The sequence below is a fragment of the Aphelocoma coerulescens genome, chromosome 7 (genome assembly GCF_041296385.1).
Source record: "Aphelocoma coerulescens isolate FSJ_1873_10779 chromosome 7, UR_Acoe_1.0, whole genome shotgun sequence".
NCBI classification, from domain to species: Eukaryota; Metazoa; Chordata; class Aves; order Passeriformes; family Corvidae; genus Aphelocoma; species Aphelocoma coerulescens.
Window position 1 is genome coordinate 23,133,283 of NC_091021.1, and position 26,655 is coordinate 23,159,937.

General features: G+C 38.1%; 1 protein-coding gene across 3 annotated transcripts in view; it reads left to right on the forward strand.

Moving 5' to 3' along the window:
- The window catches only part of RBMS1 (RNA binding motif single stranded interacting protein 1), a 144,047-nt gene that overhangs the window by 97,600 nt on the left and 19,792 nt on the right, over positions 1–26,655 (forward strand). For all 3 annotated transcript variants that reach the window (XM_069020831.1, XM_069020832.1, XM_069020833.1), the window contains exons 3-6: positions 6,173–6,231; positions 9,049–9,140; positions 20,290–20,447; positions 23,587–23,666. In XM_069020831.1, coding sequence (XP_068876932.1) covers positions 6,173–6,231; positions 9,049–9,140; positions 20,290–20,447; positions 23,587–23,666 — 389 coding nt within the window. The remainder of the gene's footprint in view (positions 1–6,172; positions 6,232–9,048; positions 9,141–20,289; positions 20,448–23,586; positions 23,667–26,655) is intronic.

Below are 26,655 nucleotides of genomic sequence, written 5' to 3' on the forward strand. Positions count from 1 at the left end.
AGCTAGATTATCCATACCCATTAACTGGGAAAAAAAAATATAAAAAGAATAACTGCAACTTTTTATGTAATGTTTAATTAAGCACTTAGAATGATTGGTCCAGCTTTTGGTGGTAGATACCTACTATGTTCTGGTAGAAAACCTTTAGGTGCGTGATGGCCATGAAGCAACTGAGTTACTCCAAAGAGTTTCTCAAAGAACAGTGTGTCTTCCAACAACAGAAAACAAAATATGGACAAAATGTTCTCAGCAATGTTTCCTTCTGCACTAGGGCATAGATGTGGTGAACAAGAATTTAAAAATGGAAACCATATGGTTTGATTCTGTTCTCCAAACTCAGTATTTTCTGGATTGAATACATTTCTTTATCAAGTTTTTATAAGAAATGCTTACCCAAAACTAAAGAGTGGGATCAGAGTAGGCTATCACAAGGACTGGCAGTGTTGTATTGACATTTATTTTCTGAAATTCCCCTTACTGGAAAATTAAAAATTTGATACACAGAGAAACAAAAACTCCCTGTGTTTGTCCAAGGTTAAAAGGGAGAAAGAACTTAAGGTTCAGTACACGACTTTCCCAAAATGCAGCGGAGACAGGGAAGTATGGGAGCCAGATAAAACTTTTTGTACTTGGTTTTTGGATCCAGGAGAAAAGATTGATGGCGCTGATTATGTTCCCTTGGCTGTGCTGTTGGCTTAGAAATGCCCTGAACATGGGAAGATCAGTGAGGAACAGGAGCAAGCTGTACCAAGTCAGCTCTTGCTGACAACTCCCTTGACTTTTTCTCGGACCCAGGGAATTTTCTTTGCTCCTTTTGCACCAGGTGTTACAGCAGAACTGGGAACTCCAGCAGAGATTAGGCCTTCCCATGAGCTGTTAGGACTTTTCCTCTTCAGGTCTCAACTGAGATGAATGGAGCTGCTTCCACCCACTCTACAGGCAGGATAGATGGTGGTGTGGTCCTGGCTAGGAAGACCATTGGTTGCACATAAATGTTTTGAGTCATAGTGTTCAAAACAGAATACTCTGTGTTTGGGGAGGTGAGGATCTTACCTTAAAAGTTGCACATCGCTGATTTGCAGAAGTCAGTGTTGGTTGTGTGCATTTGTTTAAGGTCATACTGAAAGATTTCCTTTCAACTGGAATTTGCTGCATTTAGAGTACATACAAGGTACCCACTGACATGTTGTGTGGTGAATAAGGCAATCCTGAATAAGAAAAATTTTTCTTGTTTTTCTTGTTATCTCTTTTATTTTTAAAGCTGAATTACAGACTAAGCAGGCCCACCTGCTTTTTCTTTTTAGTGTTACAATTAATGTATAGGAATTGTTTTGGAAGTATTTGCTTTATGCATTTTCTTTAAGTTATTTACCCTAGTCAAAATTACAGTTTATTTTGATGTGGATCTATTCAGCAGCTGCATTATATTTTAGGATTAATTGATCTGGTCTCCCATGTGACCTTCCTTGCTGGATCTGCCTGTTTGTTGTGCTTCCTCCAGTCTTTGAGCCACCTGGTGAGAATATTGGCTCCCTACCAGAAAATTTTGTCTTCAGCCAAGTTCTCTTTCCTTTCACAATTCCACCTTAAAGTGAATTCATGTACTTGGAGTCGCTTACAAGTTATGAAATCCATGTCTGGTTTTACCACATGATTCTGGATTGTAAAAATAAGAGCATTCCATGAAGGGCAGTGATAAGAAGCTAAGATGTAAAAATTAATCTAGAATAAACACAGAAGATATGCAGCATTGTTTCTGCATATCAGAGGAGTTTTGACGGCACTACAGTAATGCAAACTGTAACAGCAGGATCCCTAGGAATGTTCTTTTTACAACTGGAATGGACTTGGGCAAAGGGAGATCACTGTTCATGTTCAACACAAAGTTCTGGACAGTTCAGGATGGAGGACCTAAGAAGCAATAAAAGGCAAGGACTTTCCATGGTAGCAGAGATCCTTCTGGCATATTTCTGTCCAAGTCAACATCTTGTGGTAGAGAAATCCTTCACAGCATAAGCTGGAAGACAGGTTGAAAGTACTGCAAAGGGAAGCACTGTGAGCTTGGTGGTATGAGGTATATTACATTATGTTGTGGACAAAGATTTGAACAATTCATTCCAGACAAACCTTATCAAGCCTCTCGCTGCCTGTTCTTGCTGTACCTCCCCTAATGCACACACAGATAAGTTCTTTCAACACTCAAAACAGCACTTGGGGCAGAGACTTCAAGCTACTTCATTCCTCATTCCTTGTCATGCTCGTGATGGCGTCTTACCACCCTCACATTTCTACAAATGTTCGTTATACTACCAGATGTATAAAGGGAGAAACATAAGTAGTGGTTCAGGTTGATTCATGTACTTAGTTTTCTAAGGACCCTTCTCTTTCAACGTCATGGAGGTTACCAAAATTAGGCTTCAGAGATGTTTTAAATATCAAATGCATCCCTAGCTATTTGCAGTGAATCTGTCGGGATGATTGTTTGCACTGGTTTTGACCATGTTGCTGAACAATATGATTAAAAAAAATTACGTGGTAATGCTTCGCTTCAAGTCTTCCACTTCAAAGGCATCTAAGACAAAGCTATAGTGCAGTGTTTGACATTAATGTTGCCTGGCAGTAGATTTTGGGGCAGCATGAGCAGGTGAGGCTTATTTTTTCATTTCTGCACTGAGTATGTAATGAGCAGCAGTGAACATTATCCTATGAAGCAGCTGTACTGCATTTCTTCCTAGCTTGGCTTTGAACATGTTTCTTCTTTATGTCCTGTCCAGATAGATGGTGTTCTGTCCTATAACCATATCTGGTACACTGGGTCACAGGCAGCTGAGCACACCCCTGTTAATCCCATACCCAGTGCACCCTGGCAATTATTTACCTGCCTCTTACCCAAGCCCTCTCTTTCTCAATGTGTGAGTTGATACTGGTATGAGTGCTGTATAGAAAAGAGATACAAAGCTGAAAACATCTTTCCATCTCCAAAGATAATTCAGACTGAAGAATGTGTTAATACCACTCAAAAGAAAAAAAAAACAACTCTCTATTGCTGCTGAACATAAATTTGATGCTATTTTTGGGAGAAAAATAACCCACTTAATAAGAAATATCTAGTTGCTTGTCCTCAGCCAGATTAGCAGTTATTTCTTAAGACTAAACTTAAAAGAAAGCATGTTTTAAAAAAACTGTTTCAGCTGAGAGGGAATGAGCAATCGCCAATCGCCAGTTGCTGTAGAAGCAATTCTGCCAGCCATGGGAATAGCGCTCTGCTGTAGGTATGAAATCTCACCAAGCATGCAGTGAGGCTGTGGAGCAGGAGAGAAGCCTCACCAAGTGCCTAAAACAACTAGATGTCTATAAGCTTTGAGAGGAATTAGGATCTTCAGGCAAGGCCTAACATCATAGGCATCTTTGGAATACAAATTTTCTCTTGCTTGCTGTAATCCTTTTTGTAGGCAGGCAGTTTACATCCTGACTGGTGTGTTTTATAGCTCATTGATTTCTGCAGGGTATTGATTGCAGTTGCACCCAACAAATGAGCAGTTGGAGACAGGAGCTTGTGTTAAAAACAGAGTATAAGGACTGTAGAATTCATGGGGAAGTAAAGTTTTTGCAATGGTCATAATTTGAAGGAAGCACTTGGGAGAAACTGCTATAGTAATTCCCCTGGTATCAGAGCACATGCTGGGAACAAGGAGGGGGTGCATGGCCTGCTGGCCAGGCTCAGGGCAGGTAAACTGCTTTTCTGTGCCTCATGGCATGAGTGGAGAACAACTCACACATGGGAGGGAAAATCGTAGGAGAAATCCTGGCAATAGCTGCTATTGTTATACTTCTTCCCAGTTTGTTCCTAGACTCACACTGCTGAAATTTCTTGGCAGCTTTCCATGGTGGCTGGTTTTTCACAGGAGCCATGCTATCTAGGACAGTGCAATAAATCACTAAGCCATCTTGCACAGTGGAAGGTGGCCCATCAAGTTTCTGTAAAGAACAGATGTGCAGGCGCCCATTCATGGGCTCGTGAGCATCAGCGCTGTGGGCCGGAGCAGTCCAAGCCAGCCCGGATCCAGCTGGCCGGGTTACTGTGTTTACATAAATACCCAAAGCTGGAGTGCTTCACCACCACCACTTTCTGTGCTCTCAAGAACTGAAACAGTAGCAGAGACAAGATCATCCTTCAGGGATTTTTTTCCCCACAAAAGGCTATGTAGCTCCTCACTTTAAGAAGCTTAGTGAAGCTGATAGGACATGGAGAACGCTGGCTGTCAAATGTCATGCTGGGTGCAAGCACCCTGAGCAGTTTGTCTCTCTCACTTACAGCATGTGTGTTTACTCTGCACTCAGAAAAATTCTGGAGAAAATGAGAGAAGTTTTGACTTAGGGACTATAAAGCTTTCTGAATGGAGTGACGTATTTGGAAAATAAGTGACACTAGTAAGGAAGTACCTGCTCCAACTATTACACACAGTTTCTATTGCTTTATTACAGCTTCTAACATGGTAAATTTAAGTATGCACTGATTTTCATTGATGCTTGTATGTTTTTAGGCTATAGATGTATAGTTCTATTTTATATCAGTGTAGATGATCACAGTTTCAGATAAAATAAGGAAGCCACCACCTCATGGCTTGTGTCTCGGGTTTACCCCCTTGCAACTATTTGAAGCCATCCAATAACTCATTGCATAAACAGTAGGGTCTTGAAACTGGTCACAAAGAGTGATAACTACACTGAAACATGTATTTGAATGCTCTTTGTGGGGAAAATACTTTGCAAATAGGCTTTGTCTTTGAATAACTATCACTTTGCAAGTGAACATTTATTTGAATACTTGTAACAAACTAAGCCTAATTTATTAGGCTTCTAATATATTTTGAAGAATTTTTAAGACTAGTACAGCTACTGAAGAAATGGAGTTAGTTGACTTTTGACATAATATCTTTTTGAAATTATAGTCACTGTTGAAATTTTATTTAGCAGGTAAGATGGCAAAAGTTCATTTTTCCTCAATTCCCCTTTCATATACTGATAACATTTGTCATAATTCTCAGTTCATTTTGGGTTGCTGTACAGTGATAAAGAGTCTCTCGGCAGCCAGTGCATCGATACTTTTGTTAGTGTAATAAGTTACATTGCATTCTCAAGTGAAAGCAAACTCCTGTTGCATCATTTCTTTCTTCTGTGCTGAGGGCATCCTAACAAGTGTAGTTGACAAGCAAACAGAGGGGAAGGAGCTTGGGAAACCTTTGCTGCATTTCCAGTCCCACTGTTGATGCAGGCCAGGAGAATTGCTGCTTTTAAATTAAAAGTGGGGTTTTTATTCCAAGCGAAATGGCAAGTTTTCACCAGCAGCAATAAATTCTGCTCTAAATATGATTAAAACACCTAATTCTGATAAACTTTGCAGAGTGCTCCAGGAACGGCAATTGTTCTTATAGCTGGGATTGCTGTCCTCCTGTTTCCCAAGCTTAGTTGCTCAGATCTCTGTGTGCTCACATTTGGGCTGCATAGCAGACTGGGCTTATCAGGTACTGAGAAGCTGAGAAACTGGCAGTAAGAAAATTCTAACTTTCCTGAGGGATGTTTTTGTTTTAGTTGAAATTGTTTATATTTACAGAAACATGGAGAAATTTTTGCCACCTTTGTTGATCAGTTTTCATAAATCTTGCACTTGTCACTTTCCAGAACAGAGTAATATTAAGTCAGAGGTAATATTTTTGTGTCTGTCAGTTGGGGTTTTGCTGGGGTTTGCTCTTCTTTTTTTTCTCTTTCCATACTGTGCTAGCTAGCAAGCCTAGCACTGACAAGGCAACTGGTCTGCTTTAACTCATCTATATACTGAGAGAGTCCCAGCTTATGTCTAAAACATGATCTCTTATGCATACCAAGATTTTAACTGCATTGAATTCTTTTCTATAAAGCACTGTTTTTCTGGCTTGTCCTGTAATTCTGTTGTGCCACTGAGAATATAGGGCAGATAGAACAAGGTTGTGCTTGAAACTGTTGATATTTTTTGTCCTTTCCATCTGTGTAGGGGTTTGCATTCCATAATGATATAATCTATATATTGTTTCATTTTGCGTAAAGGGTACTATGATATAAAATAAAGTGATTTGTGTGTTTATTATAATAGGATGTTTTCTCATTTTCCTTACGGATGTGTACTACATTTTAGGTATGGGAAAATTGTATCCACGAAGGCTATTTTGGATAAGACTACAAACAAATGCAAAGGTATGTATATTTTCCTTTATACTGCGTTCCCCTGAAAGTCATAACTGATTCTGTAAAATACATTAAAGTTGTATTTTCAGTGCTTTTAACCTTTGTTGGTTTGGCTTGGGGTTTTTTTCCCATTCTTATTCCTAAACTAGTTTTATTCTTGCTGGTGGTTGGTGTATTCAATGCATTTGCCTCCAGTGGAGCTGGCAGACAGCCGGTGGCGGTGGCGCAGCCAAGCCAGAGTGAAGCTGACATGCACAGTGCTGGCTGGCAGCTCCCCTCTATTTTAAAAACAAAAATGGAGTTAAAAGCAGCTTTTCCCCTTTTGCCTGGATAAACTAGGGAAGCTTGCAGATGACCATTCAACTATACTGAGCATCTTAAAAAATTATACATTGTGGAAATAAGCTCCATTGATTAGTGTAGCTTTAAGCAGCACTTAATTACACGTTCCAGTACTCTAATTGTGTTTTGTTATGTTCGATTGAATGTATTGGGAGCAAAGAGAGGGTTCATTTTCAACAAAGTAATTGCCGCTGGAAAAAAAAAAAATTTGAACTCCTTTAGATAAGCTGGATACATCAGTTCATGGATTTTCATCACTCACTGTAACTGCAGTGATTCCTATCCAAGCATGTTTGTGGTGGGAGAAGGTGTGGTAGCAGACACTGAAATACCAGATTTCAGACTTTTGTTTTTTTACAATTAAGAGGATAATTTCTAAGCAAAGTGAAATACTAAGTCAGCTGATTGAGCAGTGTTAATAAGCATAATGCCCATGAATGAGCAGAAAGCTGATGGGCAGAGGGAGGAGAGTTCATCATTAATTAAGACAAAGCTTTTGTGCAGAACTTGGAAGCAGTGCAGGGACATAGCTTCTCAACTCCCCATCTTAAGCAAATTAAACAGGCACTGACAGTTCAGAAAACGAAATTTCTAGAAATTTTTTTCCTAGCTTGTATACAGATGTCATTGTGACTAGGCAAGAGGAGATACCCTTTTCAATTATTTTAATTAGTTAATGCCTATGATTGCACTTAACTGATTTAGTCTGTTCATCCTGTCAGTTCCTCAAGTGTTCAGTAGTCCTTTCAGTGATACAGAAATTCTTACATTAACTCTTTAAGAGATTTAAGATCACTTTTTCAATACAGAATTTAAATCTCACTGATGAAAAGCTGGTTGTGATAATATACTGCAAGGTAAGGCTCCAGGGAAGCTCACTGTGTGTCACTGAAATTGCAGTGGGAGCATAAGTAGGCAGAATGCAGATATCTAACTGGAATTTAACCAAAAGATTGACAGCATCTCTGGCTTTTGCCAGAAAACACACCATGGGATTTAAACTAACTGGAACAAGGAGCACTTGAGTTTCTGTATCATCTGGAAGGTGGCAAAGCCAGCTTTGATGGCATGCTTGGTGTCAGTATGTAACTTTGTATTACACCCTGCAGTGTGTTGGTGATAACCCAGGCTGCCATGGGTGTGGAGAGCTAGTCTGGGGTATGGAAGTTAGTCTTGCCTTGGCAGCACAAAACTTGATACGAACTAATTCACTTTGTTTCATGTCAGGATTTAACAATCCACACCACCACGTGTTACACAAAACAATATGCTGCTTTCTTCAGCTTCTTGGCAGCATAAATAAGCTTGCACTGATGTACAAGGCTGCTTGAGTTGTTTTTCCCAAGTTAAGAGCTTTAAAGCTGATTCAGTTATAACATTAGACAGCCTTTTCTCAGTATAGATATATTGTAAGAGGATACTAATACATTCTGAAGAAATATTTCAATTTTTTACTCATCCAGAGGTTATTACATTGTTGGTTTTCTCATTTGTTTTCTTTTACCCCGACTTTAACTCTGGAAAGGGATTTTAATATTTGGGCAGTTCATTGGTGGAAAAGAAGGGGATTGAAAAATGCATAGTGAGGGTTGCAATAACATCTTGTGGAAGTAGCTTCCAAACTCTGACTGCCTTTTGGTGAGCCTTGAGCCTCTAATTCCCAGGCTGGATTAAAAATCCCAGCCTGTAAGGTCAGTGTCTGTTAAGGCCAAGGTATATTGCTGTTTGGACTTCCTGGAATCCCTTAGTTATATGTTGTTGTTCAGAATAAGAAAAGAGGTCATTGTAAATATATGGAATTTGTTTCAACTGGTGTTGAGTTTATTTTAATACTTAAAGATTGCATTATATGGCATAGAAAATGCTTTCAGGACAATTTTTCACATTCTTCTTTCAGTAATAGGAAAAATCATTTGCTTTCATTGAAGCTGGGTTTTCGTTCACTTTTAAATTTAATTGTCCTTTATGTATATACAGTGAGATAAGTAATTTACCAAAAATTGGGTAGATGTGTTGGGGAGATATATTGGAGAAATTCCTCTCTCAGTTTTGAATAAACAAAAAGTAACTTAAAGACTTATTTGTCATTTATTCAAATTGGAATAAGAATTTACTTCAGAAAAATTAGCAGATGATGCTTTACTTGGTGATCTCTGAAATAATCTCTGTTAGAAGTTACATACCAGATAATACAAAGCAAAGCACTATACTACTTGTTAGCAATTTGGCCAAAATTCTTATAATGAGTGGGCATGAAAATGGATTTGTTCCACTTGGGCAGATCTCCAACAGTTCAAGGTTCAAGAACTTTGCTAGGTTTTTTTTGGGGGGGTGGAACTACATGAAGAGCTTGAGTTCAAATTGTCCTTCATCAACAAGAAAATTATTTTCAATAACTGTGCCAGTAGCATGGTTGTTGGCTGTGAAGAGTTTGTTTATAAGCTGGTTGATGTCTTGTTAACAAAGTAATGTTTTCTCTTTCAGGTTATGGTTTTGTTGACTTTGACAGCCCAGCAGCTGCTCAGAAAGCGGTTTCTGCTTTAAAGGCCAGTGGAGTCCAAGCACAGATGGCAAAGGTGAGTTAAAATAGCCAGCTCAACCAGCTAATTCTTGCAATGGGTTGTGAAGGGGAGCAAACTTGTACATTGGCACAACAAAGGCAGTGTGGAGTTTCCAGATGCAGGGTCCTTTACAGGGAGCACAATCCTCAAGCCATGTGATTATTGAGGTAATAAAATGGAGATTTATGACTGCCATATCCAAAATCATCTCAACTAATGAAATAAAGAAGCATAATATTGTAAAGTCTCCAAACTGATCTGGTTGCATTTATCAATTTATCCATATTAGTATTTTCCATCAGCTTCATCAAACAAAAGTTTAAAAATCATTTGTAAGATCTACAGCAGGCTTAATGAATTGGTTTACAGCACAAAAGTATGAAAGGTTTCATAGATTGTTACTGAGGTTAGAAGCCTCGTAATTTAGGGATGAATTTTTAAGTATACCATGGCAAAATTTAACCTTTGAACTTTGTTTCAGCCCTTCTAGTATATTTTCTGCTAATATAAGTAAAATTTGAATCTAAGCATTCATGATAGATGTCTTAGCCAGCTCTTTGATGACCTATTTCTGCATCAAGGCAAACCCAAGAATTATTGAAAAATAACAGTATGAGAGCTATCTTCTTTTTCTTTAATTTTTAATGAATCTTGCCTCTGAACCAGCTTATTAGCCAAATGTGATCTTCAGAGCAGTGCTCTTTTATGAAATTAGGGAGATGATACATTAGTAATGATATTGTCATGCGTTCTTGTTGGGTCAGATGGCCTGGTTCCAAAAGAGAGCCATAAACACATCTACAAATTTGTTAACCAAGTATTACCACCATAATCTGCTGATATAATTCTGGTACCTCTTAAAGCAAATTTATTTTTAGTTTGAAAATTATGTTCTAATTAAAAAAAACCAAAATTCTAGTAATCTCAGAGGCATTTTTATGAAAGTAGTCAGCTGCAAATCTAGCAAATCTTTTATAGTTATCCATTAGGTACAGATTTTTTTCAGATGAGATATTTTCCACAGCTTCTCAGCTGAAGAGAACAGTTAAGCTAACAACATAAATGTCTTTGGATGGATTCCAGGGCAACAAAATGGAAACCATATGTTTCATACTTAATGCATGTTTCATTACAGCCATGACACAAACATACATGCTTACTGGAAAATACTTGGGTTTCTTTTCCTTTTATAAGGTTTTATGTATGCTTAATAAATGCCTTTTATTTAATCTTCAGGTTCTAGGTGATCACTTTAAAATATACCCTGTATTTTTCAAAGTTCTGTCTGCCATCTTATGAATATGATATCTAGGTAGGTGGGGCAAAAAAGAGATTTTGAAGTCATGTAAATTAATTTTCTTAATGAGCTTTGATGTCTGATTTTTTTTCTTGAGTAGACAGAGAAGCTCTAATAATTAACTACAGTAATCTAATTAATAGTTTCTTTATTTTTTTCATAGTATATATTTCTGACTCATTTCCTCTGACAGTTGCAATATTGGTAATACTTGTTTTTGTCAGCATTAATGAAGAAATGTGCACCAAAATATCCTACAGTTTGGGGTATTTTCCTGACCCTGTGTCAAGCGTGGTGACCTGTGGGAAACCTGTAGCTATGAGGTTTGCCTTCCAGTGAAACTTGTTCTGCTTCTTAACACAAAGAGAATGTTTGAATTACTAAAAAGACCAACCCCAAAACCAACCCAATGAACAGTGCTGCAGCAAACAGTCACTAGTGACTATGAGTTTGAGTGCTTTGATTTTTGTCTATTTTGAGCTGTTGGATTTTTTTTTTTTTCCTGGGCAGTGGTGTTCTCCTTTTGTCTGAAAAATCCTGTCCCTACTTAGATGCTCCAAACTGGGAATGGCTGGTCACAGTTGTTTTGGCAAGATTAGTAAATCAGACCCTTCACATGCAAGACACTATAAAAGTTTGTGTATTTATTATTTTATCCTTTTGCATGCAACCACCTGTGCCATGGAGTGGTGGTCCTGCAGTGACACTGCTCAGGCTTGAGCCTTAGTGTCATAGAGGAAGATTTGAGGAGTTTCCTGGCTGGCTGGGCAATCGATTTCCTTACTGACCACTGCAGCTGCTGCAGTTTCAAAGAGGAAATCCATGCCTATTGTCATGATTTATCCATGGGAAGGTGTTGTAATTACTCTGTGCCCAGTGTGTCAGGAGCAGCACAACTCCTCAGTGCTCTCAGCCTCCCCCCAGATGTGGTTCCTGACCCGCAGCAGCTGAAGGGGCAGGAAAATGTTATTGCTGAAGCATGTTCTGACTCTGGCTGCCATAAAGACCTCCTTGCAGTGTCCTGCTTAGCTCTAGGTGGGGGAGTTAAGAATTACATCAGCAAGTTCACCTGCAAATCCTGCTTTAGTGGAAGTGGTTCAGATTTTTATACATTAAAATTTTTGTTGTTTCATAGAGATAGCTTCAAATTACAATTATATTATTTTTTAAAATAATAAGTAGTGAATTACATTATTATTATTATTATTGTTATTAATAATATGATTTTCCTATCCACGGGGTAAAAATCATGCTGTATTTTGCAGTCTGCTTCCAAGTTGATCTAACTTGAGAAAAATCCCGCTTGCTATGTTTTGCTGCTGCTGAGCAGACTGGGAAGGCCCAGAGCTCAAGATATGGTTTCAGGCCAAATCCTGCCAAATCTGTTCCGGGGAGAAGTTCTCCATCACTGTTGCTGGAGAAGTTGAAAAGCTCTGACCATTTTGTTTGTAAGAAAAGTCATGGTTGCTGTCAGAGTGATTCTTCTGAGAGCCCTCTTCACTTCCCACCACCCCACAGGTAAAAGTGAGATAACTCCCAAGTTTCTGCATTATTCAGAGCAGACAGAAAGTGACTTTGTGTATAGGGAGATAGATGCACACAGAAAATCAACTATGTCTTGGTGTTTTGAATGGAGATTTAAAATAGTGAGACTCTGTAAGGATGTTTTAGAAATGGTGAGGTGTAAATGCTATGGAGATATCAGACACCTAAATTCTCGTAGGCTTTTGACCTTGAGGTTACGTAAAGCATTCAAGTCACTGCTTACACCAAGTTCTGTCCCATCAAATGGTATTAGCTGAATTCACCTGTAGCTACTGAAGCAACTGTTTCAGATTGAAAGTTGACTTTAATTCTTACTTTCTGGATGTAAACTAATGTGTAAATGTAAAAGGTAAAAAAGAGCTACTGAACAAGAATGGTTAGTAAAACCCACAGTTCTTCTCATCTTTCTATCTAGCAAACTTGAAACAGGAAGAGAATCATTGTGTCTGTAGCTCAGATAAAGTTAGCAAGAGAATATCTGTATTATACTGACAGCAATGTAGAACTGCACAAGCCAGCTAGAATACCAGTCAGCTCAGACTTCACTGAGTGTTAAACAACTCCCTTTCCTGTCATGGCAGTGACATTTGCACAACCAGGCTGTCCATCTCCTGGTAGGTTGATAGATTTCTGAGATAATAGTGAAAGGCGTATATCTACTGAAACTGATCTACATATTACCACTTTTTGCAAAGAGCTTGCAATGTACTTTAGACATCACAAGAAGGATTAAAGTACATTCTCACAACTGAACTTCAACCATGTGTTTAAAATTAGTGTGGTGTCCTCTCTTTAAAATGATTTGGCCATCCAAGTGCAACACAGCTGCGATGGACTCAATGACCCTGATTCTCCAGACTTTGTTGTTGAAGACCTTGTCTTCTCATGTGTCCTATTCTCTCTGAGATTTTTAGTTCTTCTGTATGTACAGCTTTGCTGTAAGATAGTCAAGATAATTTGTAATTTAAACTATTGATATTTGTTATTTTCCAGTTTGTGTTTTCCTGATATTTTTTTTTCCTTTGGAAGCATAAGGTTACCTTAAGAAAACATATACTACTTACAATAGAAGCCCTGAAAGTAGTCCATGGACATGGAAGATTTCTGTGGTCAGTGAGACTTGTTAATTTGAGCTAAGGAATGCTGTTCTATGTACTAATGTGCATTTTTGTGGGAAGGCTCACTGTTTCCATTCAAAGATTTCCCCAGAGCTGCACATTTTTAGGACTTAGGACTTCAGATTCATAATGTTACAATTTCCTCCTCCTTAAAGTCTTCACTTCCGCTGACACAATGAAGTGTGGTCCTGCTTATTTGTATTAGCTCTCATATGAACATACCACTAAATACTTTCAAATATTTTAAGCTTGTGAAAAAAATTAGGGCTGTCTTAAAAATTGTTTCTTATTTGAATTGTGTCAGAATGACAATGTGCTAACAATGTAAAGGATGTTCTCCCATCACATATTGACTTCCACCATTCTTAAGATACAATTTGTGTTTTCTGGAGTGGTCTACAGGCCCTCAAAGCATCAGAACAAATTCTGAAACTTGTTACATGGGGGTGGGTTTTCGCTTGTGTTGAATATGAGCCCATTGTCTGAGATGATGTTGATCCTCTGGAGTGCAGAGATGATCCGAATTTGCAATCTTTATACTTTTTACTCCTGGTTACAAAGGCAGAAGTGGGATGTACTCTCCACGTGCAGGTAGCTTTATCTTTCTTTCCTAAGTTTTTGTACTTTAAACTTACTCTTGGTGACTTTTTTCCAAGTGTATTTGGAAAAGATGAATTGTCACACTATATAAAGTGTGAACTTAGGGAGGGAAAAGCTGCTTAGCTGCTTGTCCTCATCTGTGTAACAGAAATCAAGGCTTTTCCACAGCTAATAAGCATAATGTATTGAAGGCAGCTCTTCCTTTATGTTGCTGATAAGAACATGGTTTTGAGTTAGCAAAAATGAGAAACAGCTAACTTTTTTGAGGTTCAGTAATGTATTGCTTTTAGTACTTGTCTACACTGTGACAACCTTCTGGAGAATTAAATCAATTTTCATTCCTACAGAGCAAAGTAAGAAAAATAGTTTAGGTTACCATGGTAGCTAGTGCACTTAGTCTAACTGGAGAAGGTAGGCAGGTTGCAATTTTTTTATTCTGCATCTGGGCTTCTGAATGCCAAAGAACAGATGACAGGCAAACTGGAGCTAACTCAAGCAGATTTCTACAGCAGTTTTTAGCAACTGTCTTGTAAGAAAAGTTTTCTTTTTGCCTAGTTTGTACTACTTTTTGTAGGTAATAGTATTAAATCCTACTTTAGCAGATTTTAAATAAATATAATAATTTTTTCTCCTTATATTAATAGAAGTTCTTAAAAGTCATTATAAGATAAATTGAAGGTAAGCCAAATTTTGCTTACCTGGGAGGCAAATGACTATCACTTCAGGAACTGCAAGTGCATTAAGTAGGCAGTTAACAACCACTTCCCTTGAGTAAAGAGCTTCAACTCACCAAAGTCTTACCTCAGTTGCTAAGTAGTACTGTGGCTTGTTCTGACAAGGGTCTGGTGCCTTCTTATGAACTGTGGCAAGCTCATTCAGTGCTCCCAGGGAGCACCTTCGTGCCCTTCTGGCAAAGGGAAAGCAAGATCATTGAGGAATAAAAAAGGAATGTAGTCATGCAGCCATAGTCAGATTGATCACTCTGCTTATTGTAGTTAAATTCCTCTTCTTAATACAGATGTGCCTGTAAAAATAAATTTAAATGGTTAGTGGATTAATCATATGCAGTTCTAGAGAACAAGTGAAGATTATGGTAGTGATTTTTCCCTAAATTTTGTTGTTAACATTCTGTGGTCAGACAGTGTTAAAACTGTGGCTAAAACAGACATATTTCAGTGAGACACTGGCCAATTGTAAATTATGAAGTAGTATCTATAAGAAGGCAGACAAGTATTTAATTCCTTCCCTATCAGCCAGAGGATCTTCCATGCTGTGAGCAGTGCCTAGTCACATGTTTCTGAATGGCTATCTATTCACTCTGACCTTACACAGAGCAACAGAAAACAGATGTCTTAGCATTTTGCCAAGTTTCTTGCTCTCAATTTAGGAACAATTCCTCACGCACAGGGAGGTTTTTGTTAATTTCTTTCAGATGATGGCAGAGCACTTCACATTATGTAGGAAGCCTGATCACCTCTTTCTACAGAAATAAATATTAACAGTTGATCATTCCCATCACTTTTATAAGAAATGCCGTGTCTTAGAGTCAGCTTATCATGTGAGTGATGTAAGAGCTCTTTGGGAAAAAGCAGCCTGTTACTCTGCAAGAGCTCTGCTCTGCATCTTTCTATTGTTACATTCTGGTAGAGAACTTCTGGAGACACAGCTAAAGGTGTTTGGTGAGAAAAGACTGATAGAAACTTGGCAACTTGCATTGCTAAAAACAAGACTTGCTAGTTTCCTCAGTAATATGGATATTACTGAGTAGCCTATGAATTCCCTGACATTGCCCATAATCTGAAGATGCTGAGCAATTTCAGCATCTTTCAGGATCTGCTGAAGGTTCTGTTAACTGAGGAGAACCCTGCATGAGATATGAAGGCACTCAAATTAAGCTGTTTTCCTAAATTGTATGGACTTAAAAAAACACCATTATATTCAGTTGTTTATATGTTAATGGAGGCTTGCTGCCCAAAATTAGGGAACTTCCCACTGACTTTTGATCATTTCCATAAAATAGTGCAAATAATTTCAAGAGATTTAAGGTATATAAGGTGAAAGTGGCTTATACCATTTCATGGGTTTTAAGCAGAGGAAGAAACGCCTGCCTTTAAATCACTTAGAATGATTACGGTGTATAGGCAAGGTTTGAGCTATGTTGGAAGGTATTTTTGCTGGTTTCACTTTTTTTTTTTCCTTAATTCCAGAAGAGGAATTAAAAACTCAGGTATCAAAGGAATGGTTTTTCTCTTCTGAGACAGAATAGTAATAAACCTGTGAATTAAGCTATGGTGAGACAGGTTTTGGTAAGGAAGAAAGTCACAGAACTTAAGGTATTAAACTCCTGCTTGCCAGAGAGACAGAGGGATGAGTTAAATAGTTTGTCTTTCTCCTAACTTTCTGAATTTTATCTGTTAACCTGTAACCATTTTCCATGCCAAAATCTTGTATAAAGGCAAACATCTGTTTGTACAGTGCCTTTTGTGTAAGATAGCACAGAGATGGAAGGAGAGTCCTAGTTGTGGCTGCTATTTGGAAGTCAGCTTGGAAATCCAGCGTGTTCTAAGGGGAAGGAACTAACTTGCTGCTTATGAGCTCCCAAAACGTACCCAGACAGCTGTTTCAAGGTGTCATAGTCTTGTGGACATGACAGAAGCTGCATGGTGTAAGTTATTCAGAGGAAGAGAGGAGGTGTTTCGCACATTAATTGGTAGAAATTTTCCACGGCCAAACCGTATAGAATTCCAAATACGGTCTAGAAAAAGTTCAATCTTGCTTAGCATCTACTCCAACAGTAGTAGAGGTTGCAAATGAGTGTTGTAAATGAGCCCTTTTGAGAACCAATGGCAGTCTCTTTCTTTTCCTGAAAAGTGAAGAAGTGGATTAAATTAATCTGTCCTGACCTAGTTGGACTTGGTGATCTTTATGGATCCCTTCCAGCTTGAGATATTCTGTGGTTCTGTGATTTATCCTTATTGCTGAACTGCTGCTGCTCCCCAGGGTGGCTGTGGGTTTGCACCTGCAGTGCAGATACCACCTCAATGCACTATGGAATGTGTTTGTTGGCATTTCAACTATTTTGCTGGAAGAATTACAGATGGAAGAAATTTCAACTTGTATTCCAGGATTTCAGTGAGACATCCTCATCTGTTGGCAGCTTTTTTGCTTTTTGTTTCCCTCCTGTGCCTGCTATCTTTACCAGTTCTAGCTATGGACGTGTGTAGAAGTGTCTTCAAACTCCCCTTTGTCTGCTGTGGTCTGTGTGTTCCATCAAAGCATCAAATCAGAAGTAACTGAATCTCTGCGAGTATTCAGGTAGTGCTAGACTGATATGGAGAAAGGGTCAGGAAAGCAGAAGTCCTTTCCAGTCAGCCGTTCACCATGTACCTGACCAAAACCCAACAACTAGTAATGCAAAATACAGATTGTTTCATGGGCTACAAGCAAAATTTTCCATCACAAAATGCTTTCTGTTCAGAGAAAACAATTTCCTTAGAACAATTTCCTCAGATGCACTTGTTTTTTCTCTTTTTTCTCAAGTGGTTTGCAATGTGAGTTAGTGGTGAAGTTGCTAATATTCTTCCAAAGTGGAGTATTGCCTCCCCTAACAATAGTGTTACATGATTTTATGGCATGAAGTTTTCTCTGGTAGGTGGATAAATACAGGAATCTAATGCCCAGCATGTGCAGTGACTGGCAGCAGGCCCCTGTGCCCCTTTTGGCAAGGAAACTCATGGTCTCATCCTGACTTCAGTGCCAGGATAATGTGGGAATCTGGTAGCCCCTGGGCTGCAATAGGAGCCCAAGAAAAGGGGAGTGTGCTCTACCCAGTTACCTGAAATGTTCCTCTGACTTTCTGCACTTGACTGAATTTCCTTCTCTGTTGGGTGATTCTGAATGTAATTTTTTTTTTCCATTTAAATTACACTTTTACTACTGTGAACAAAATGGTGCCTTTTTTATCTTCTCAAGTGTTAGAATTTTTAATGAGAATACTTTTATAATATAATTAATACTTCCTGTTATTCTAGAATTAAAACATTAGGAAATTAAATAGAAGCATGCAAAGATCCTGACTTTCCAGCTGATACACTGTTTTAGATTGTTTAGGGAAGTTTTAGGATATTTGCCCGCAATATATTTTACAGCCTATAATAAAAAAAAAACACATTCAAAACTTTTCCTTTCAAATATTATTTGGAATTTCAGAGGATCTTGCTATGGCTACAAGTGGAATTTTGTAATGCCTATGCCTAAAACCTCCTATAAAGCTTTTGCTAATAGAACTCATTACAAAAGGAAGTTAACCATACATATTTCAAGGTGCAAAACAAAATTGCCTAATGCTATCTAAGTAACAAACCAGTTCTAAAACTGTGAAAGCTGTTCTTTATCTCACATTCCTGCCTGAGGAAATTTGAACTGAATGTCAAGATGTAACTACTGTAATACTGCCCAGCAAATAATATTAATGTCAGCTCTGGCCTCACAGTGAATCCATTTTCTTCTCTTTTCTTTCTGTTGATGTTTCTAATATGAAAAAGAAGTTAGGTATCCTAAGATAAGATCATTTGAACCCCAAACTTGTCTGTGTACTGTATAGATTCAATATTATTTTGGAAGGGGGATATCTCCACTAAGTAACAAAAGAAAAAATCGTGCACAGTAATCAGATGCCATTTGTAATGAACCATAAAGGGGCCAATGAGGGCAACACTTGGGAGCTGGAAAAGTCTGTTTTGTAAGGTGTGTGGGATTTTGGTGTGGCTAGGAATTACAGTCATACCAGTGGCAGAGGCATGCACATGAGGAGGGTGTAATGGAAGAACATTTCTCTCCTACAGGTCCTTTATTCAAATTTCTTAAAAAACCCTTGTGGAAAACTTCAGAACATTAGCTCTTTTGAACTGAATGTGAGGCTTGGGGTAAAAATGCAAATAAGTAAATGTTTCTCAGCCCAGAATTTGCTTCCCAATTTTTAATTCTTGTTAGTTTTTGGAACAGGATAATTCCTTTCTCTGCCTCAAAGGTGTGACCTCCCCCCAAGCCCCAACACTTCCCTCCCCCCCCCCCGCAACATGCTAGTAAAAGTACTGAGATATTATTAATATGAAGGTGGCTTAAGAACAGATTGATGCCTGATCTGCATGAAAAGATATCACCATCCATACAGTATAATCACTTTAAGAAATGCTTTAATGGCAGGAGGAAAGTGTTGTGGTTTTGTATGGTTTTGTTTTTGTTGTCTGGTTTGATTCAAACTTCCCTGCAAGCCAGTCAGCCCTCTCGTACAGAAGGAAAATGTATTGTGGACTATGCCATCAAATATGTTGGGACCAATAAATATGTTGGGACATGGGCAGAAACTGATGCACAGGGAGTTCCACCTGCAAATGAGGATGAGCTTCTTTACTGTGCAGTGACTGGGCACTGGAACAGATTGCCCTGAGAAACTGTGGAGTGTCCCTCACTGGAGATATCCAAGAAGTGTCTGAACACAATCCTGTGCACTGTGATCTGGGATGACCAGACATGATCCTTTCCAGCCTTACCCATTCTGTGATTCAATGAAAATTGTATATGTTTCAGATCATATCACTACTGATGCCAGAAAAATTCTACTGAATGTGGGCATCCTGCAGAGACTTCCATTTATACCAGAGTCATAATGGTGACATCAAAGTTTCACACAACTTTAAGGGCCAAGTCATGTCAGTCTGTGTAGGTTGAGAATGTGTTTCAGTACAGAGCATGGCCAACAATCACCAGCATGAAAGAGATGCTCCCTAACCACAGCTGGGAAATCTGTAGACAAACACTGGAAATCATCAATTTCAACAAAAAGGTTTTTCTGAGGTGTCATTTCATGGCATGTACAGAGATCACACGAAGTAGTGAGTAGCCTAAGATCAGGAGAATGGCAAAGATGTGACTACATTTGTCTGCTTCCTAATTGCTCGTCTTCTGGCTGCCCTCCTCTCTCATTTTGTCTGTTTCTAGAGAAAGTTTTTGGAAGACTTTTGTATTGTCTGAATGTATCATGTAAAAGTTTGGTGAAAAATCAAAAACATTCATATCTGGAAGGAGACAACAGTGTCCCACTCATTCCTGCGTCACCCTATTCTTTTGGTATTATTATGGCAATGTACAGACTCTTAAATGCATTTTCTCATTTTTTCCTCATATTATTTTCCAATTGTCATCCCAATCTTTTCTCTTAATTTGCATCTGGCTTTCTTAGTGCCTTCCACCACTCTTGCATTTCTTGTCTGCTAACTTCTTTCCTTTATCTCATTTTTACATTTTTTTTTCCTTTCAGAAAAATTTGAAACATGGAGTTTTAACATGGACTATAAACTGGTCAATTATTCACCTTTATCTCCACTTAAAAATGTTGGTGTCAGCAGTAATAGGAGAAGGGGAACTTTCTCAGGAATGCTGCAGGCAGTGGCAGAAGATGGAGGTCACTAATACTAGAAAGAACAGCCTTTACAAAGGGGCCTAAGAAGTAAAAATCTGCACCAAAAGTCATATGTAATTGTTTGGTTTAAATTCAAAATGTTAGTGGCAACAACAGTAACAATTGGTTTTAATTCTCTTTCAGCAACAAGAGCAAGACCCAACTAACTTATACATTTCCAATCTGCCTCTTTCAATGGATGAGCAGGAGCTTGAGAACATGCTGAAGCCCTTTGGGCAGGTTATCTCTACAAGGATACTGCGGGACTCGAGTGGGACAAGCCGTGGTGTTGGCTTTGCAAGGTACTTCGGTGGTTAGCCATGCTGGCAGCCTTTTTCCTTTGTTTTGATTGAAAAGGCAAGAATAGGTGGAAAAGGCAGAAATGAATGAAAATTATAAAGTTTGTAAAGAGAAGGGAGATTGAGATGGAGTTATCCAGCAGGGTTTTGTTAATTCTTCCTTTGGTAAAGCTGTGTCTCATCTTGCTTAGGTGGCTAAATTTAAATGCAGTGCTCTTACTGAACAATTATCTAGAATAAGATTTCACTCTAAACCACTTCCTTCTCTTTTCTGTACTTCTCCTTTCTCCTCTATCCCTGAACCAGTAAGCAAGAGTTACGTGATGCTTCACAGAGACTTGTCCTGTGACTTTTTTGGCTTTTGAAGTTTGAATCCAAGGCAGCAGACCAGAAGGAAGAACCTTCTTCCCCACCCCCACTCCTTTTTTTTTGTTGTTTTTCTTCATTAGTTCCTTGGAGAAAATGAACTCATCATTGCCCTTTGAACATCAGCCCTTTGAATTTTCAGGCTCATTAACGTGATGTCAACTGGGAAAGAAAATATTTTTATTCACTTACAGTAAATCTCATCCTAAAATATTTGTGCGCTAAGTCAAATATCTCACCCAAATCAACAGAACAAGTATTTTCCATAAATTAGTGGATACCTCCCAAATATTCTGTCTGTATGAGTCTACTTTTTCTCTAGTTAATGCAGTTATTTTTTCTGGGATCTCTTCATCAAAGTCTTTTCTGTGCTGTTTTTATTTATCTAAGTCCTGCTTTAAACCTAATATAACAATCAAAATTTAGAGGCTTTAAATTGAAGGTTTCTATTATCAAAAATAAGAGCATGCTTTGAGCAAAGAATTGGGATTCTCAAAATATGTTGAAAAATCTCTGTGAAGTGAAATTTCAGTAATTCAGATGTTCAGCCAATATTAAAATAGCTCTGTATTTGAACAAATAGCAGAATCTAAAATTAGTGCACAGAAAAGAACTGAGCAAATTTATCTCCTGATGAGGCCAAAAGGTTTAGGGATTGGTTTTCCTGTGAATTGGCCAGGGGGTATTTCATAGCACTGTGATTTCTACTTTTCTTTTTTTTAAATCTCTCCCCCATAAGTGCCCTGACGCCTAACTTTATATGCTTGTCACACTGTCCAGTTTCAAGAAGGTATAACAAAGGAACAAATTTAGAAATAGTAGAATGATATTCATTATTTAAGAGTGGAAAACCAGCAGGTTTGGGCTTTGCTAAAATTTCTTCCTGTCCCCTTTAAAAAAATCAACAAGCGTTTGTCATATTTTTGGGGTAAAATTAATTGGACATTTTAATTTCATTCATATAGCTGTGTTATATATGTAGCTTTCACTTTTTGGTACTGTGAAGGGTAGAATCCAGTAACACCCACTCTAAAATTCAGTCGGCATTTTGAATTCATTCCGTCTCTTCTCCCTAAACTTGTTTACCACCTCTACCTTGAATCAGTGTTATGGTAGGAAATATGAGAGGATATATTTTTTCTAATATAGCTGGAAGTGTTCTAGAATCATATGCAAAAGTCCAAAAGACTTGTGGGTATCCAAAACCTCACTTGTATTGAAGACATTAAAATAGATAGTTTTAAAGTATTTCCTCAATAGTTTCTCTGCTATGCATTTTATGTTTTATATATACACAGGTGAAGTTATTTTTATATAAATCTTTATTTATATACATGCGCATGGTATACGTAAGTTATAGGATAAATATTGCTCCTATATCTAATTAGAACGTCTTTCCTGCTGCAAGGTGAACATTTTTTCTTGTATTGGAAAATTTTGGGATAAATATTAATTAAAGTTAAAATTTTCCAAGAAACCTGTAGACATTAAATAAATATTTTAATTTCTTGCCTTTGGGAGACTTTTATTAGGTTAATAGGGAGTAATGTATTTTATCAAGTCCAGACTTGAGTCTGAAACTAAATTATATTGTTTGTCTCATGTGAGACAAAAAAAAAATTCGATTTCTTTCATCCTGATTCAACAATCCAGAACTTCTGAATATTCTCTAAGAGGTATTTTTGGAATCCTTAGAAAAACCTCTTGTTCAGTGTGGTATTTTGGTGATTTTGGTTGTTGTCTATGATTGTATTTTGTCAGCCTGTGCAGAAAGGCTATCAGAAAGGCTATCATAATTAAAAAGATGCCAAGACTTAGTAATTTTTAGTCCCAGTTCTTTGCTGCTGAGGCCATTGGCCTAATTTGTGGGTATGAATTACAGAACTTAATGAACAAATGAAAAGAAATTATCTGTACAACATTAACCAAACATAATCTTGCAGACAGCTGCAAAAAAATGTTCTTCTTTTAAAATAAATTTTGTTGTACTTGCACATCTCAGTCGTTCACTGCGGCTGAGTCCAAGCTGGCAGTTGGGGCTGACACATCCAGAGTGCAACATGAGGGTGTAGCCACAGCCTCCAGAGCCACTCCCAGGCCAGCAGGACCTCTCCAGCTGTCTGCCCAGTCTGTTAAGTCTAGATCTGACAGCATGAGTGCACAAACCTGTTCAAGATTTTGGATACATTCTCACTAGCCATAACAGCTGTGCTGGTATTGGCTCCTGTTTTGAACTTGGAGACAATTAAATAAGAGCCAGGTGCATCATTTAGTGGAGATGATGTGTATAAGCTAAAAGTTGCCAGGTCAGTTTGGGTCATGCAGTCAGGCAGGTTCATATTTGAGTTTATTACTCTTAAACTGCACAGACAGTTCTGAATCCTCTCTGAAAAGTGGCGTTAACCTTTGCTGCGTGCAGCATGGGCACTAAGGATTCAGTTATGAGTGATAGTGAGTCAGTCCTTCTGCTTCTTTCACGACAACAGAGGTACTTTATCCAGCTTGGACAGCTACAGTATAATTTCTGAGTAAATGAGAGTATTATTTTCAGTTTGGCACTGAGTTTGGTCTCAGAGCACATAAAATTTTAATTGAGTTTGGCTTTACCTTTCTGAAGTTATATGTTCTTAGAAAACATCTTCTCCATTGTTCACACATGGGAAAGCAAGCCACAGCAGTGAAGAGAGAAAAAGCAAGAAATATGCTTTAAAAAAATCACAAACATGGGAATCTGGTTGAGTGTTTAATTTATGTAAATTATTCTTTATTTTCTTAGGATGGAGTCAACAGAAAAATGTGAAGCAGTGATTGCTCATTTTAATGGAAAATTCATAAAGACACCAGCAGGAGTTTCTGGTATGTTGCATATATTTCTTACAATATGTATGAATAGGTTATTGCTTGCATGGTGGAAGCCTGTTACACTGATTGTTGTATCTGGCTTCTCATTTAGAGGCAGGCTTATTAAAATTAAACTGTGTCTTTTTGGATGACTGTAATGCTTGCTTGGAACACACTATATGGCTTTTCTGTTGTAAACCTTTTCTAGGAATCTAGTAGTGTTCTCTCCTAGCAGAGAAACAAGCAGCTCAGATGCCAGCTATGTACAAATTTACATCCCACATAATCCCAGTTGAAGTGAGGAAACAAGTAGCAGTACGAGAACAGAATTTGGCTGATTGTCCATGGACAGGGTTTTTTTCAGAGGCAAAAATTGGCTGGTTTTGTCATCTGTTGATGATTTTTTCGAAGTATTAAAAAAAAATATTTGCTTAGAAAAAAAAGGAATCAGCAGCAGTGCCTGGCACGATCATTCACTGGGGAGCTGAGACTCTCAAGTCAGTGTAGGCTTTGAAGTCCTTCAAGAAAATGGAAGGAGATCAGCATAGAATGCTGCTTCTAGAAATATTGTGCAAGGCAAAATTCAGAGAAGGCTTAGTACAATTTTGTTGTCACACCAAGTTCCTCATCAGTTTGTCTGCTTTGTCAGCACTGTTTCTAAGAGACAAAATGTATATTCCATGAACACTGAAAAATGAGGAGAGGAAATTCAGAGCTGCTGAGTAAAATAGAAAGTAAAGAGGACAATAAGGAAAGAATACGTGCCTGACATTCCAGGCAGCTTTCAGTAGACATTTTATTGAGAATCCCAAGTGGGAATTTTACAAATTACAGTGTTGATGTGGTTGCTGAAGCTGCCTTTATCCCACTGGTGAAATGTTCTCTGCAGCCAGACCCTGTCACCAAGGAAGAGGAAAGTAGCCCTCGGCAGGCAGACAAGAATGCAGCTTGTTTAGTAAGACTCCAAACATGCCTCATCCCTGAAAGATTGCTCCAGTTTGAGGCAGTCTGTGCTGCTGTAAGGATGGAAAATGCTTCAGAGTACAGGAAACCACTCCCTTCAGCAAAACTAATCTAATGCAGTATTTTGACTTCCCTAGCCTTGCTTTTGCAGGCCCTTTGCATTGGGATTAATTGCTGAGATCATTATTTAGTTAAAACTTTGTTACAAAGTTTTGGTAAATTTAAGTGCACTGTTGCATTTGTTACTTTAGTTATATTATTATTTCGACTTTATTACATTTAGTAAAAATGTTACAGCCTGTCTGTGTATAAACAGGCAGTAATGACACTAAAAAACTGTAACAGAATCTCCTATTAGTGCTTTTTAGTCTGTTAATTTTTATTTTCACTTGCATTCTCCTTTCTCAATGAATGAGCCATCAAGCATGTCATTGCTAATCATGCTCTGTCTCCGGTGGGCCATTGCTGAAGCTGGAGTAGCACCCTTACCATGAGGAGGTTCAACCAGGCAGAAATAAAAAGTTGCTGCATGGAATTGTAGAAACAATTTCTGCAGTATGAAGGAAACAATTGACACAAAAATGTGATGAATTAGGGACAAGAAATTTGCACAGAACTGTCCATTGTCTGAAAGTGGAAACTAAATAGGGGTCTCAAGATGTAATCCACCTCACAGGCTTGAACTTCTAATGCTTACTTTGCAAAGTAGTTGTCCAGGCTCTCTGTCTAGAACAGGTAAAGAAAAACACACCTCCAGAGACTCTCCTTGTGGTAACAAAGGGTGTCTAGATCAGTCACTCAGAAATAGATAACTCCAAATGTCTGGAAGTCAGTTAAGTGAGATGGGGTCTCACCTTCCATGATACTGAAAAAGAGATGAATAATCAGGTGCATAAGGGACTTGTGAGAACCTTCGTTTTTAAAGACTCTCAATTTTGTTGTATAGGGTACAGCCTCTGTTTCCATGCTGGTTCTGTGAAGTTTCACAGCTCCTTGCAAAGGTTTTTATGGAGTTCAAATTCTTCCTGGAGTTCCATACCACATAGCAAGCCACTTGTCCAATAATGCAGTCTTATTAGAGAATTCAATTTATGCATAATACCATACTGCAGTCTGCCAAAAAGTGGCACAGCCATGAGGCAACTGTGATTTTGGACTACCTGTACAGAGAAAACTGGATGGTAGTGGGAAAGCTCTTGAACAAACAAAGATTAGGAAACTGCTTTGAAATAGATTAGCAACCATTGGGATTATAAAGGATCAAGTTCAAACACATGCAAAACAAAATCGTAGAACTGGAACTATGTTTAAATTAAAACATTGTGTCCTAGAAACTTGGCTAAAATCAGCAAAGGGAGCTGGCTCTAAAAACACTGTTATCAGGATGAAGAGGGTAGGAGAGATGGGCCTATATTGAAATAGGTGTGGGAGGAAGAACATTTGTTCAACAAAAACACACTTTCATAATGCAGCTTTGTTATTTTAACTAAGTTTGGGTTTAAATGGAAGAATGGGTCAAACAGTTATAGAAAGCATAGGTGAAACCTCCCCTGGAGCATGAGAGGATGGAACAAAAAACCTCTGAGAATCTGAGAAGGCTAGGGATTAACACAGGATGGTCACAAAAGTGTCAACTCTAGAGTTAGGTGAGTGACTGGGCATTGATGATGCTGAGCAGGTTAAACCCAGATGTAACTGTCTATTCAGGCTTTATTTAGCTTAATGAAAGATATTCAATATTTAGTGTGTCCTTGTTTATCTTTGGTAAAGAAGAAGAAAGGTTAGCTCAAAGAGCAATTTGAAATGCCCTGCAAGTTGGTATAATCCTGAAACTCCTAGAAATGATGTATTAGTTTCACCATTTGTTCTTGGGGTTTGTCCTTTTTTTTAATGTAGGTTATTGTAGTAGTTGGTTGTGTTTTATGGGCTATGACTTCCTTTCCCTTTTGTCACCAAAAATTTTTGTACTTATTTTTGTACTTAAATTTTTGTACTTAATGATCTTCTCAACTGAATGTTTATTATATGATTGCTCTAATTT